Genomic DNA, 14,790 nt, shown 5'->3' with positions numbered 1-14,790 from the left:
CAATATAAACGATAAAATTCTAAAGAGGGTGCAAGAGCTGAGGGACCTGGGTGTATATGTGCATAAATTATTGAAGGTGGCAGGACAGGTTGAGAAAGCGGTTAATAAAGCATACAGAATCATAGGCTTTATCAAGAGGGGCATAGAGCACAAAAGCAAGGAAGTTATGTTAAACTTGTATAGAACACTGCTTTTGCCTTAACTGGAATATTGTATCCAGTTATGAGCACCACACCTTAGGAAGGATGTGAAGGTGTTAGAGAGGGTATTTATAAAATTCATTTGCAGGATGTGGGCGTCGATGGCTAGGCCAGCATTTATTGCCTATCTTCAATTACCCTTGAGATGGTGGTGAGCTACCTTCTTGAACCGCTGCAGTCCATGCAGTGTAGTTACACCCACAGTGCTGTTAGGGAGGGAGTTCCAGGGTTTTGATGCAGTGACAGTGAAGGAATGGCAATATATTTCCAAGTCAGGATGGTGAATGGCTTGGAGGGGAACTTCCAGGTGATGGTGTTCCCATCTATCTGCTGCCCTTGTCTTTCTAGATGGTAGAGGTCATGGGGTTTGCAAGGTGCTGCCTAAGGAGCCTTGGTCAGTTTCTGCAGTGCATTTTGTAAGTGGTACGCACTGCTGCCACTGCTCGTTGGTGGTGGAGAATGAGGAATTTCAGCAATGTTAATAGAAAGGAGATGATGAGACTGAATCTTCTCTTTTCTGAGGAAAACAGAGGAGATTTGATAGAGGTATTCAAAATCATCAGGGATCTGGGTAGAGTAGATGGGAGAAACTGGTTCCACTCATGAAAGGATCGAGAACCAGAGGGCACAGATTTAAGGTAACTGGCAAAAGAAGCAATGGAGGCATGGGGGAAAACTTTTTCATGCAGTGAGTGGTTAAGATCCAGAATGCACTGCCTGAATGTATGCTGAAGGCACTCAAGAGGGAACTGGATTATCTGAAAAGGATAAACAGGCAGCCTATGGGAAGAAGGCAGGGGAATGGCACTAGATGAATCGCTCCTTTAGAGAGCCAGCACAGGCATGATGGGCTGAATTGTCTCCTTCTGTAACCATTCTATAAAATATTACCCCCAACATCATTTTGTGTAGCAATCTTGTGAGCGGCATCTAATCAAATGCCACTTTGAAATCAAAATACACTACATCTACTGGTTCCCCTTTATCCACCCTGCTTGTTACAGTCTCAAAGAACTTTAATAAATTTGCCAAACGCAATTTCCCTTTCATAAAACCATGATGACTCTGCTTGATTGTATAATGATTTTCCTACTTCCTTAATAATGGATTCCAATATAGGATCACAGAATTGTTACGGTGCAGAAGGCCATTTGGCCTTTCGTGACTGCACCGGCTCTCCAAATGAGCACTATAACTCAGTGCCATTCTCCCGCCCTCTTACCATATTGTTTTTACTTGATTTTTTTAATATAGTCATTCATGGGATCTGGGTGTCGCTGGCTAGGCCAACATTTATTGCCCATCCCTAATTTCCCTTGTTCAGGCATTTCAAGAGTCAACCACATTGCTGTGGGTCTGGAGTCACGTGTAGGTCAGACCAGGTAAAGACAGCAGATTTCTTTCTCTAAAGGACATTCGTGAACAAGAAAGGTTCATCTATAATCATCCAATGCCATCTTGAATGCCTCTACTGAACCTGCCTCCACTATACTTCTAGGCAGTGCATTCCAGCCCTGAACCACTTGCTGTATGTGAAAGTTTTTTCTCACATCACATTTGCTTCTTTTGCAAATCACTTTAAATCTGTGTCTGTCTTAGATTCTTTTACGAGTGGGAACAGTTTCTCCCTATCTATTCTGTCCAGCCCCCTCATGATATTGAACACCTCGATTCAATCTCCTTTTAGCTTCTCCTCTCCAAGGAGAACAGTCCCAGCTTCTCCAATCTATCTTCATAACTGAAGTTTCTCATCCCTGGAGTCATTTTTGTAAACCTCTTCTGTACTCTTTCAAATGCGTTCACATTCTTCCTAAAGTGTAGTGCTGAGAACTGTATACAATACTCCAGCTGAGGTCTAACTAGTGTCCCATTCAAGTTCAGCATAACCTCCTTGCTCTTGTACTCTATGCCCCTATTAATAAAGCCTAGGATACTGTATGTTTTAATAACTGCTCTCTTCACTGGTTCTGCCACCTTTAATGACTTATGCACGTATACACCCAGATCCTTATGAATCACCTTACACTGCTCTGCATTGAACTTCATCTGCCATCTATCTGCCCACTCCACCAACTTGTCTATGTCCTTTTGAAGTTCTACACTGTCCTGCTCATAGGTTACAATGCCTCCAAGTTTTGTATCATCCGTAAACTTTGAAATTGTCCCCCGCACACCAAGATCTAGATTAATATATATCAGGAAAAGCAAAGATCCCAGTACTGACTCCTGGGGAACACCACTACAAACCTTCCTCCAGCCTAAAAAATATCCATTAGCCATTACTCATTGTTTCCTATTACTCAGCCAATTTCCACATTGCAACTGACCCTTTCATTCCACGAGCTATAACTTTTCTCACAAGTCTGTTTTGCGGCAGTGTACTGAATGCCTTTTGGAAGTCCATGTATACCACATCAACAACATTACCCTCATCAACCCTCTCTGTTCCCTCTTCAAAAAACTCTAGCAAGTTTGTTAAACATGATTTTCCCTTGAGAAATCCAAGTTGGCTTTTCCTAATCAACCCACATTTTTCCATGCAACTATTAATTCTGTCCCAAATAATTGTTTTTAGAAGCCTCCCACAACCAAAGTTAAACTGACTGGTCTGTAATTGCTGGGCTTATCCTTACAACCTTTTTTGAACAAGGGTGTAATGTTTGCAATTCTCCAGTCCTCTGGCACCTCCCAAGTCTAGCGGAAGGCTGAAAGATTATGGCCAGTGCTCCTGCAATTTCTACTCTCACTTTCTTCGATATCCTTGGATGCATCTGATCCGGTCCCAGTGCCTTGCCAACTTTAAGTATCAACAATTTATTCAATGCCTCCTCCTTATCAATTTTGAACCCTTCTAATGACAGAGTTTCCTCCTTTGTCACAATGGCCTGGGTAGCATCTGTTTCCTTGGTAAAGACAGATGCAAAGTACTCATTTAATACCTCAGTCATGCCCCTTGCCTCCATGTGTGAATCCCTCTTTTGGTCCCTAATCAGCCCTACTATTCCTTTTACCACCCTTTTACAATAGCATGCTGATAGGAGACTTTGAGGTTCCCCTTCATGTTGACTGCCAGCTTTTTCTCATAATCCCTCTTCACTTCTCTTATTTGCTTCTTTACCTCTCCTCTGAACCTTCTGTATTCAGCTTGCTTCTCAGTTCTATTTTCTACCCGACACCTCGCATAAGTACACTTTTTCCTTAATTTTAATTTCTATCTCCTTTTTCATCCAGGGAACTCTGATTGGTTTGTCCTATATTTCTCTTTTGAGGGAATATACCTTGACTATGCCCGAATCATTTTTTCTGAGGCCATTGTTCAGTTACGGTTTATCCCGCCAATCTTTGGTTCCAGTCTATCTGACCCAGCTCTGTTCTTGCCCCATTGAAGTTGGCTCTCCCTTAGTTAATCATTCTTGCTCTGTTCTTGCCCCCTTGAAGTTAGCTCTCTCCCAGTTAATTATTCTTACTCTGGATTGCCCTTTGACCTTTCCTGTCATCCTAAACCTTATGGTATAATGATCAGTGTCTTTTAAATGTCCCTATAAATTCAATGGTCATATTTTGTACTTGTGCATTCCATCAGCCTGCTGATGATTGACATCATGATCTCGTCCCATCATGCTCTTCAGTGCACAGAGGGGTGCTCCTGAGTGTCACTTCAGTCACCTGACACAGCACAATGTTCTAGTGCCACTAACATGTCCATATAAAAGTGGTACTACGCAGCCGAATTTAAATCCCACAACCTCTCAGTAACATTTTGAAAGCAATCCCTTCTTCTACGAGGTACAAATCTTAGGCAAGAGGCCATGTGTGTCTGGGTGAAAGTTTCCAAATAAGTTTGTGGTCATTAGTAACAATAAAGTGTGGTTAAACTTAACAGTAGGCAATTTTGATAACCTCAAAAAGATCTCCCCATAACTTCCTCTATTTCCATGAAAAAAATTATAATTTTTACATTTCAAATCTTCTTTCATTACTCTAAATTGCCCTGGTATCAGTTTAGTGAATTTTCACTGTATTCTTTCCATAGCTCTAATATTCTTGCTGAGTGAAATACTCAAAGCTGCAAGTACTTCAACTGTGTCCTAATCGCTGCTTTGTACAAATATCAGTTCCTTGTACTAATTGAAAACAGCAAGTTATGTTAAAGTGTACAGAACCTTGCTTAAACCACTCAGTAACTGTGCACATCTTTGGTCTCCACACGTAGAAAGGATATAGAGGCACTGGAGAAGCTATAAAAACTACTTACAAGGATGCTACCAAAATTGAGAGGTTAAAGCTATCAGAAAAGGCTGCAGGTTGGGTCTCTTTTCTCTGGAAAAGAGAAGGCTGAGGGATAACCTAACAGTGGTCTTAAAACTAAATAAGGGGTTTTATAGAGTAGATGTAGAGAAGGTGTTTCTACTTGTGGGGGAGCTAGAAGACATGAATATAAGATGGTTGCAAATAAATCACAATAAGAAATTCATGAGAAATTGCTAATCAAAGAATGGCTAGAAAGTGGAACTTGTTACAACATGAAGTATTTGAGCTGAATAGCACAGATGCATTTAAGGGGCAGCAAGATAAGTAAAGGGAAAAAAATAAGAGGATATGCTCATAGGATTATATGAAGTAAGGTAAGAGGTAGTTGCCTGGAGCATAAACAATGGCACAGACAAGTTTGGCAGAACTGCCTGTTTCTGTGTTGTAAATCCAAGTAATATCCAATGCTGCCATGTATAAACTCAAATCTCATTTGTCCTTTTATGGCTTTTCATGGCATTGCATTGCCACCTATAAGTGCTTCCGCCTCCCTAGGTTTGGTCACCTGCTCCCACAGAGTGATTCCAAACTTGGTTACCCAGTCCCGCACAATGATCCCACACTTGCTCATTTGATCCCACAGTGATCCCACACTTGTTCACCTGATACTGCATTCATTCACCTGACATCCCAAAGTGATCCCACCCTCGCTCACCTGATCCTGCACACTGATCCAACACTCGCTTGCCCAATTCTGCACACTGATCCCAAACTTGCTCGCGCAATCCTGCACAGTGACCCCACACTCGCTCGCCCAATCCTGCACAGTGACCCCACACTCGGTCTCACAATCCTGTACAGGGATGCCACAGTAGGTCACCTGATCCCACAAGCATTTCCAGGTTTGCAAGGTATTGATATTTTACAGGGCTCCTTTTTGGATTACTGGATGGTGTTTCTTTTCTCAAGGTAGCAAAAAGGAAACACAATCCTGGTAATATAAATTCAGGGGATCCTTAGTGCATTTTTTGCTTTCTGGCAGTAGTACTGGTGTGTTAATTCTGTAAATAGATTTATTTAGAATTTAAAAGTGATTTTAAAAAGAAAATAATTGCAAATCCTTTGGGGTACATCAAAGAAGGAAAAATAGCAATGGCCACTTCAAAATAAACCATAGTAGCAGCCGGAAACAGCTAGCTTCACTTGTTGCTCAAATTTTTGAAATACCTCGCTCTCCAGGTAATCTAAGGTAGACTGGGCACTTTTCAGGGTCAAAATGACAGCCTTAGGCCCGTTCATGAGTTCTCATGATAGACAGTGTGAAATGATCTGATCAGGGTAGCCATTATCCCCGTAGGATGTCTTTGATGCGCCCTATTTCAACATCAAGCTTGCATGGTGAGCAAACGGCTCGGGCCCTATTTATGAGGTTGCTGATAAGGCCAATTTTACAGCACGTGTATTGACCTGTGACGGTAAGCTTGTGGCAGGCCGTGGTAGAGAGCCCTTGGCAGATCTATCAACTAGTACGCCAAGGAAATGGAGTTCATTTGACTGCTCCATTTTAAAGGTGAATTTGAGCACAGGATGAAGCCCATCAAGATATGCAAGGAAATTATTACATGCAGCTGCAGATTTAAATATAGCAAACATAACATCGACCTATTGGAAATATGCAAAGGTTAGGAGATTAGGTGTCATTCCATCAAAGACATGTTTCTCATGAAACCCAACAAAGATGTTTGAGAGAGCTGGGCCTAGAGGGGATCCCATGGCAACACCATCTATTTGGGCATACATTGTGTTGTTAAAGCTGAACTCAACGGCACAAGTTACCAAGTTCATAAGCTCAATGAATACTGGTTCGCGCAGTGGTGGCTGGTCTAGATCGCAAAGATATAGTGCTGCAGCACAAATATCTATGCCTTCTTTAAATGAAACATTGGTAAATAGGCTGGCAATGTTAAATAAGCACATGGACACAGCATTGCTATCAATATGCAAGTCCTGTATGGTCTTCGCGTGTGAAGGGGTCATTCACCATGTAGCTGGAAAACTTGGCAGTTAACTGTCAGTCAGCATTAATTGGTGCATTCTCCTTCACAACACCTCTACCAGAGTCCCCGTGCCAACCAATCAGCACACTCTTCTTATACAGTATAAAGTTGTTGCTTCCTTGACATTGGTATTCTTGTGATTGTACTGATGACGAAAAGCTTTGACAAAATGTCTTTTTTCAGCAATACTCAAACCTTACATCTTAATACTTTTTCATGTTAGTTGACAATAAGTTAAATATTTCACATTATAAAGTTTTACAGGTTAATCTGAGAGTACTTTAGCATATGTTGAATTTCTTTGTAACTTGACAGGGCAAGGGTAAATTTTTTAAAAACATGCATATTGGTAACATATGAGACACTATGGTGATGTAACCGCACTAATCTTTCAAAAATATTGCAATTTTAAAGTGAATTTTGCCTTTAAAAAGTTTCAAAGCATCACATAATAAGTAACTTTTGAAATAAAGTGACTAGGTAAATGCTGCATGCATTCTGTGCCAACCACATCCCACAAACAGCAGGATATGAATGACAATCAACCTGTTTTGTGATGGTATTGACTGTTGATCCAATACGGATCATTTAAAATACACGTTAAGAGTAACTCTAAATTATTCAGTATCAAAATATTTGTGGAAGTATAAGTGTGCCCTATACAGTTAACAAGTCTGAAATAGTAATATATACATCACAAAAACAGAATTACCTGGAAAAACTCAGCAGGTCCGGCAGCATCGGCGGAGAAGAAAAGAGTTGACGTTTCGAGTCCTCATGACCCTTCAGCCGAACAGTTCTGCTGAAGGGTCATGAGGACTCGAAACGTCAACTCTTTTCTTCTCCGCCGATGCTGCCGGACCTGCTGAGTTTTTCCAGGTAATTCTGTTTTTGTTTTGGATTTCCAGCATCCGCAGTTTTTTGTTTTTATCTCTAATATATACATCATGTTCTTATTTATGAAAGATTTTATCAAACATTCTTTTGCATTATTTTCCACCTCTACCACTGTCCTGCACCAAAGCAAATAAAGTATAATAAGCATTTAAAAGGAATGCAGTAAAGCCCTTAACTGCGCAATAAGAAGTTACCTACCAAAAATGAGTAACCCTCCTCACTGGTCTGCAACAATAGCTCAATGTGGGTGCCAGTTACAACTAAAATTATATGATGATTACCATTTATAACTTGAAACTAATTTCTGATTAGTACCAGATTTAACTGACTTGCAAAAGGAAGGACCACCTAATAATGCATATTTCAGGAGTGAAAATAAAAATTCCAAACAACATTAATTGCAAAGAATTATTGCTTAACTGTCTGAGCCCATTGGGCATAATCCAAAGTAATGAAAATTTAACACCCGTCTTTTAACAAATCGCTCATTGTAGCAGTAGTGGTACATTTTAAAAGTTTTTCTTAAAATTTGTGGATTTAAAACTGCAATACAATGTATCAATGTAATTGTTTACATTTATGCACCAAATGGCCAAAAAGAAATATACATTTAAAAGTTGGATATAGTTACCTGCATTTACTAATTATTATTGTGACTTTCAACAATCCATGGTTGAGAATGATGGGCAATCTAATATGCTTATAGTATAATGCATTACTGTTGTATACTATCATTACTGTTATTGGGCTAATGTGATTTGAATAGTTCATAAACACAGCAATAGAATTACTCTGTGTATCATTACTGTAGTGGAAGGACATGTTGTACATACTACATTATAAAACATGATGGAAACATTTGTTACCCAGCCACTTCCACTGCCTTGATTTTTGGCAAATAGCAGAGATGACCCTTGCAAGACTGTCCAAGATGATGTCCAATTCTTCCTATAAATAAATTTGTTAAAAGATACCCAATAAACTACACAGAATTGTTCCGACAAAGTTTTATTTAAATTGCATAGCTTATATTTCAATTATAAATATAAAAGCACAGTTTCAATAACTTTCTTTGAATTATAAATACTAACTTACATACATTAATTTTATGAGTTGCAGGTCTACATACAAGCAAATTACTAATTACTAAGCTAGTGACATCAAATAGTGAATCATTTTTACTCACCTTCAAACAGTTGTAATATTTCAATTTCTATATAAAGCTATTCTATCTCTTCATATAATTAAAATGTTTTGCCTACAATTATGTGATGTTAGTGTCCCTTCTATCATGTTTCAGAAACTTTGAGCCTTTTGATTAATTAAATCCCACAACCACATCTGTACCATTTCCAATTTAATTATTTAACTGAAAATAACAGTATATTTCTACTAAAAAAAAGAGGTATACAACTGCCATGACAATTCTCAAGTTCTCAGGCATTACATTTCAATCTTTCTCTCACCTTTGATCCCTTCTTTCTTTGATGATAGTCCCAGCATCAGCAACCTCAGCCATCTAAGATAATGGCTCGGTACAGGCTACAGTTTGAACTTCTGTCTCACTCCTATTCATTGCTCAAAACTCTTATCACTGCAGCTGCACTTATCACTATCCCTTTCTGCTTTGGTCTCTATCAACAACCCTGAGTTTGCACCTCTGTCTGACTGAACCAAAATCCCTACAGGTGATTTTCTGCTTAGAGATAATAAACAAGATCTTTTCTGATGATGGCACTAATAGGACACCAAAACTTCTTTCCTCTCAGAATATCATCAATTTAAACTGAATCATTTAGGCTTTCTGAATGAAGTACTTTTTATTTTGTGGAGTAAACATCAGTAACAATGGTTAACTGGTACCAGCAGACAATGGTAGATGCCCCTAAACCTAGCACCACACCCACCCCCACCAAACTTCAACTACATCTACAGCTCAACTTCTGCCCGTTTTTCTGCTCAATCTTCCACTGATGTCCATTACCCCACATGCCTTCAGTCCTTGTCCCATGTGAAATTAATTCCACGGCCACAGCAGCCTTGCATAGATCATATGATGCAAAGGAGGCCATCGTGCCAGCTCTCAGCCTTGTCCCATAGGGCTGCAACTTTTTCTCCTTTAAGTATTTACCTATATTCCTTTTGAAAGTTGATAAAATCTGCTTCCACAACCCCTACAGACGGTGCATTCCAGATCATAGCTCCTCATCCTGCCTCTTCCTTTTTTGCCAATTACCAAAGCTGTTTCCTCTGGTTACTGACACTTGGGCCATTGGAAACAGTTTATTTTTATTTAAGCTATCAAAACCCTTCATGATTTTGAACACCTTTATTAAATCTTTCTCTAACCTTCTCTGCCTTAAGGAAAACAACCCAGTTGCTCCTGAATCCTTGATACTATTCCAGTAAATATAAGTACCCTCTTTATGGCCTTGATGCCCTTATAACTTCCTTGGTTTTGTACTTTCAGAGTTTGGGGAAGGAGGTAGATTCCAGGCAGGAAACCAGTAAGTTTGGGCTTTCTGGATGATATGTTGAAATTCACTGCAGGATGTTTTCTAATCTTTTATTTTTTTCCCAGCAGGTTTCTTCCCCTCCACCCCACTACAGCCAGGTTGATTGACAGGTGGGTGGAAGGAAATCATGTGCTATTTTTGAACTAGGGGAAATTTCCCTGCTCCTTCTGGTCAATAGGTAGGCAGTAAATGCTCCAGGAAACAAGGTCGTCGTCGTGGGTTTTTAAAAAAATCCCATTAAAAGGAAAACACACAGCCTTCATAAAGGCTTTTGCTGGCAGACTGGCCTGTTAAGAGCTGTTTAGTCACTTTTGACTTACCTCCAATAAATCTGCAAAGTGAATTTGAGAATATAAATGATTTTCTTTTAAACGTCCCACCCACCCTTGGGAGTTCAAATTCTCTCCAATGCCTTTGTTTATAAAACCAAGGATCCAAAGTGTCGCTGTTCTTTCACCCCCATTAAAACTGTGCTATTTAGTTGAAATTGTCTTGATGTATACATTTTCAATATCACCTTGTTTAAAAAGTGGCAAACAGAGCATTAACTAAAATTATAATTTAAAATTGTCTGGTAGAGTCAGGTAACGAATTGGAATCATACTATCCTCTGTTTATGGCTAGTGTTTAATTAGTTTTTCATTAAGATGTCAAATTAACCATAAGAGCAAAAAACACTTAAGCGTTTGAAAGTTCAAATAAGTTGCCTTTGTCTTATGTACTCACCTGACTTTTTTGCCATTCTCAGTGATCTTTGTTACATAAAGTAACCCATATTTTTCTGAAACCTGCAAATTTAGTGAAGAACACAAGTTTGTTTTGCATTGTAAGACAACAAGCATCAATGGAGTTAAATAATTTCTAGTTAGGTTAATTCATGGTCATTCACTAGAAATAATAATTAATTTCCTTCAGCTGACATTTAGACTCATTTTAATAGGTAGTCATTTTTTTTTGTTGAATGTATACTTACAATTGGTGAAGACTGTGAATATTTTGGCGATGAGGGTGGCTCATTGTTGTTGTCGTGGATTAACTTTGGACTAGTTGCAGGCTCCTAAAAAGACAAAAAAATGTTGTGACATTATAACTGCCTTAAAGAAAGACCATGGGAATCAAACCATAAATAGCACTAAACATTTCAATGTCAATTGAAATTTCAAAATCCTGGATCTCACTTCCTAACAGCACTGTGGGTATGTACACCACATGGACCACAAATCAGTTCAAGGCGGCAGCTCACCATCAACTTAGCAAGGGTAATTAGTGATGGACAATAAATGCTGACCTAGCTAGCGACGCCCACATCCTGTGAATGAATAAAAAAAGTCCTAATTAATAATGTCAAAGCTCATAATTTAAAACAAGACCCAGCCGTACTAACAGTTAGGGCTGCTAAGCATGAATGCACAGCAAATTGTAACACCTGTTATGGAAACTGCTAACATTAAATATGAAACCAGGTTAGTCAAAGCAAGGGATTAAAATTGATAATTGACAATCCTTTACAATTATTTATCAACAAGGTTGATTCCAGCACAGAACCATACCTATTCATTGCAACAACTAGCCACGTTCAAATGACCGATTGTTTAACGTTTGACTTTTTTCCGAATGGTCAAGCATAAGTCATTAGAATAAGTAATTTCCACAACAGTACTCCATTCGCACACCTGGGTCTTGTTTTAAATTATTAGTTTGATATTATTTATCAAGACTAAATGGCAGATAATATAAGCAGGTATGCTGGCATTGTAGTTATGTTACTGGAATAGTAACCCAAGGGCTTAGACCAATGATCTGGAGCCATACAAGTTCAAATCCCATCATGACAGCTAGGGAATTGAAATTCAGTTAATTAAATAAATTTAGAATAAAAAGCTAATAGTAGTAAGAGAGACTAGGAAACTACTAGATTGCCATAATAAACCATCTGGTTCACTAATGTCCTTTACTTGTTCTGGGTTATACGCGACTCCAGGCCCACAGGAATAAGGTTCATTATTAATTGCCCTGTGTAATTCAGTGGCCCAGGCTAATCCTCTAGTGACATGGGTTCATATCCCACCATGGCAGCTGATGGAATTTAAATTCATTTACTAAATCTGGAATTGAAAGCTAGTTTCATGCACACCATTACTGAACCTATCATCGATTGTTGTAAAAAGCCATCTGGTTCACTAATGTCTTTTAGGAAAGGAAGTCCTCCATCCTTACCTGGTCAGGCCTACATGTGACTGCAGCCTCAAAGTAGTGTGGTTGACTCTTAACTGCCCTCTGAAATGGCCTAGCAAGCCACTCAGTTCAAGGGGAGTTAGCAAAAGGGAACAAATATGGGCCTCGCCGGTGACGTCCACATCCCATGAAAGAATTAAGAAAAAAACACCACTTGAATGAGGCAATAAGGGTAGCAAGGGCACAGAATATACCCTAGGTGGGGAACTTCAATGTCCATCACCAATAATGGCTAATAAGGGTAGCAAGGGCACAGAATATACCCTAGGTGGGGAACTTCAATGTCCATCACCAATAATGGCTTGGCAGCAACACTAGTGACCAAACTGGCAGAATTCCGAGGGATACAGCTCCCAGTCTGAGCCTGCAGTAGATGGTGAGATAAACAAAACGAGAAAAAAATGTATTCGACTTCATCCTCACCAATTTACTTGATACAGATTCATCTATCTATGAAAGTATTGCTCAGCATCTCCAGAATCTTTGTGGGGCCGATGTCTAGTCTTTACAATGAGAATATCCTCTATTGTAATGAGTGGGATGACCACCATGTTAACTGGCATAGATTCAGAGCAGATCTAGCAGTTCAAAACTGGACATCCATCATCAGCAAAATTGTATTCAAACACAACCTGTAACCCCGTGGTCCAGCATATCCCTCACTCTACCATTACTATCAAGCCAGAGGACCAATGCTGGTTCATTGAGGGCCATAGAAGAGCATTCCAAGAGTAGGAGGTTCTAATAATGAAGTTACAACCTGGTGAAGCTACAACACAGGAGTACATGCAAGTTGAACAGCAGAAACCGAGCTAAGTGAACACATAACCAACAGCTCATATCATATTTCTGTAGTCCTGCCACATCCAATCATGAATACTGTTGGGTAATTAAAAAACTAATGGGAGGAGAAGGCTCCAAGAACATCCTTATTCTCAAGTATTTGTGTGCAAATGACAAGGCTGAAGTGTTTGCCACCTCAGCAAATCTCCTCAAGTCCCCAGCATCACAGGTGCCAGTTTTCAGCCAATTTGATTAACTCCTCATGTTATCAGAAACATTCAAATGCACAGGATCCAGCAAAAGCTATGGGTCCCCAATAATATCCCTGCTATAGTGCCTAAAGTCTTGTCTTCTAGAACAATCCAAGCCTCTAAACAAGTTGTTGCAACATTGTCATCTACACAACAAAATGGAAGTTGGCAGGTATATCCTGTTCACAAAAGTAGGATAAATTCAATCCAGCCAATTACCACTCTATGAACCTACTCTCAATCATCAGCAAAAACGATGGGAGTGGTCATTGGCAGTGCTACTGAATGTCACCTATTCACCAATAATCAACTAAATGATGCTTAGTTTGTGTTCTGCCAGGACCACTCAGCTCCAGATCTCATTACAGCCTTGATCCAAACATGGACAAGAAATGAAGGTCAGTTGAGAACAACTGCACTTGACATCAAGGCTGAATTTGACTGAGGATGGAATCAAGGAGTCCTAGTAAAATTGAAGTCAATGGGAATCAGAGAAAACTCTCCATGGGCTGGAATTATACCTAGCACAAACACCAATCATCTCAACCCCAGGATATCGTTGCAGGAGTTCCTCAGGACAGTGTCCTAGCCCAAACTACCTTCAGCTGCTTCATCTATAATCACCCTCCATAATGTCTGAAATGGGGGTGTTTGTGAACGATTGCCTGAAAACCAGTCCCATTTTCAGCTCATCAGGTGCTGAAGCAGGCTCTGCCCTCGTCCAGCAAGACCATGGCAATATTCTGGCATGGGCTGGTAAGAGACAAGTAATATTTGTGTCACACAAGTGCCAGGTAATGACTATCCCCAACAAGAGACAATGCATTGCCTTGACAGTCAGCGGGCTTAGTATGGTCAAATTTTTCATCAACATCCTGAGGGTCACTACTGACCAGAACTCTGACTGGATCAGCCAGATAAATAACCTATGTACCATCAGTAGGTCAGAAGCTGAGTATTCCACAATGGATGACTCGCCTCCTTAGTCTAAGATGCCTTTCCACCATCAACAAGGCATGAGGGAAGAAGTGTGATGGAATATCACATTTCTACTTCTCTTTAGCTCTGAAGAGTCATGTGGACTCGAAACGTTAACTCTGTCTTTCTCTCCACAGATGCTGTCAGACCTGCTGAGTTTTTCCAGAAATTTTTGTTTTTGTGATGGAATACTCTTCATTTGCCTGGATGAGTGCAGCTCCAACAACACTAAAATGCTCAATACCAACCAGGACAAACCAGTCCACCTGATGTCACCTAATTCCACCCCCCCCCCTTCTTAGACGTGTGGTAATGCTGAACCCAATGATGTGTGGACTCTGTATAATATTTGATCCTAAGTTAAGCTTCAAACTCCACAGTTCATCACCCATTACCCTAAACATACACTCCCTGCATTACTGTGTGCCACAGCTGCAGTATGCATCATCTACAAAATGCTCTGCAGCAATTTGCCAATGCTTCTTTGACAGGATCTTCCAAACTTGCGATCTCCACCACATAGAATGACAAGGACAGTAAGTGCATGGGACCACCACCACCAACTCCAAGATCCCCTTCAACATGGGCCGCAGCAGTTCAAGAAGGCAGCTCACCACCACCT

The 14,790-nt window shown here is 40.0% G+C and overlaps 1 protein-coding gene across 4 annotated transcripts in view; it reads right to left on the bottom strand.

Annotated features, from left to right (window-relative positions):
• arhgap12b (Rho GTPase activating protein 12b) overlaps positions 1 to 14,790 on the bottom strand; it is a 241,278-nt gene that overhangs the window by 64,728 nt on the left and 161,760 nt on the right. For all 4 annotated transcript variants that reach the window (XM_041184245.1, XM_041184244.1, XM_041184246.1 and 1 more), the window contains 3 exons: positions 10,895 to 10,978; positions 10,648 to 10,709; positions 8,272 to 8,353 (listed from right to left, as the gene is read on the bottom strand). In XM_041184245.1, coding sequence (XP_041040179.1) covers positions 8,272 to 8,353; positions 10,648 to 10,709; positions 10,895 to 10,978 — 228 coding nt within the window. The remainder of the gene's footprint in view (positions 1 to 8,271; positions 8,354 to 10,647; positions 10,710 to 10,894; positions 10,979 to 14,790) is intronic.

The sequence above is a fragment of the Carcharodon carcharias genome, chromosome 3, assembly GCF_017639515.1.
Source record: "Carcharodon carcharias isolate sCarCar2 chromosome 3, sCarCar2.pri, whole genome shotgun sequence".
Classification (NCBI taxonomy): Eukaryota; Metazoa; Chordata; class Chondrichthyes; order Lamniformes; family Lamnidae; genus Carcharodon; species Carcharodon carcharias.
This window is presented reverse-complemented; position numbering and strand designations above follow the sequence as displayed.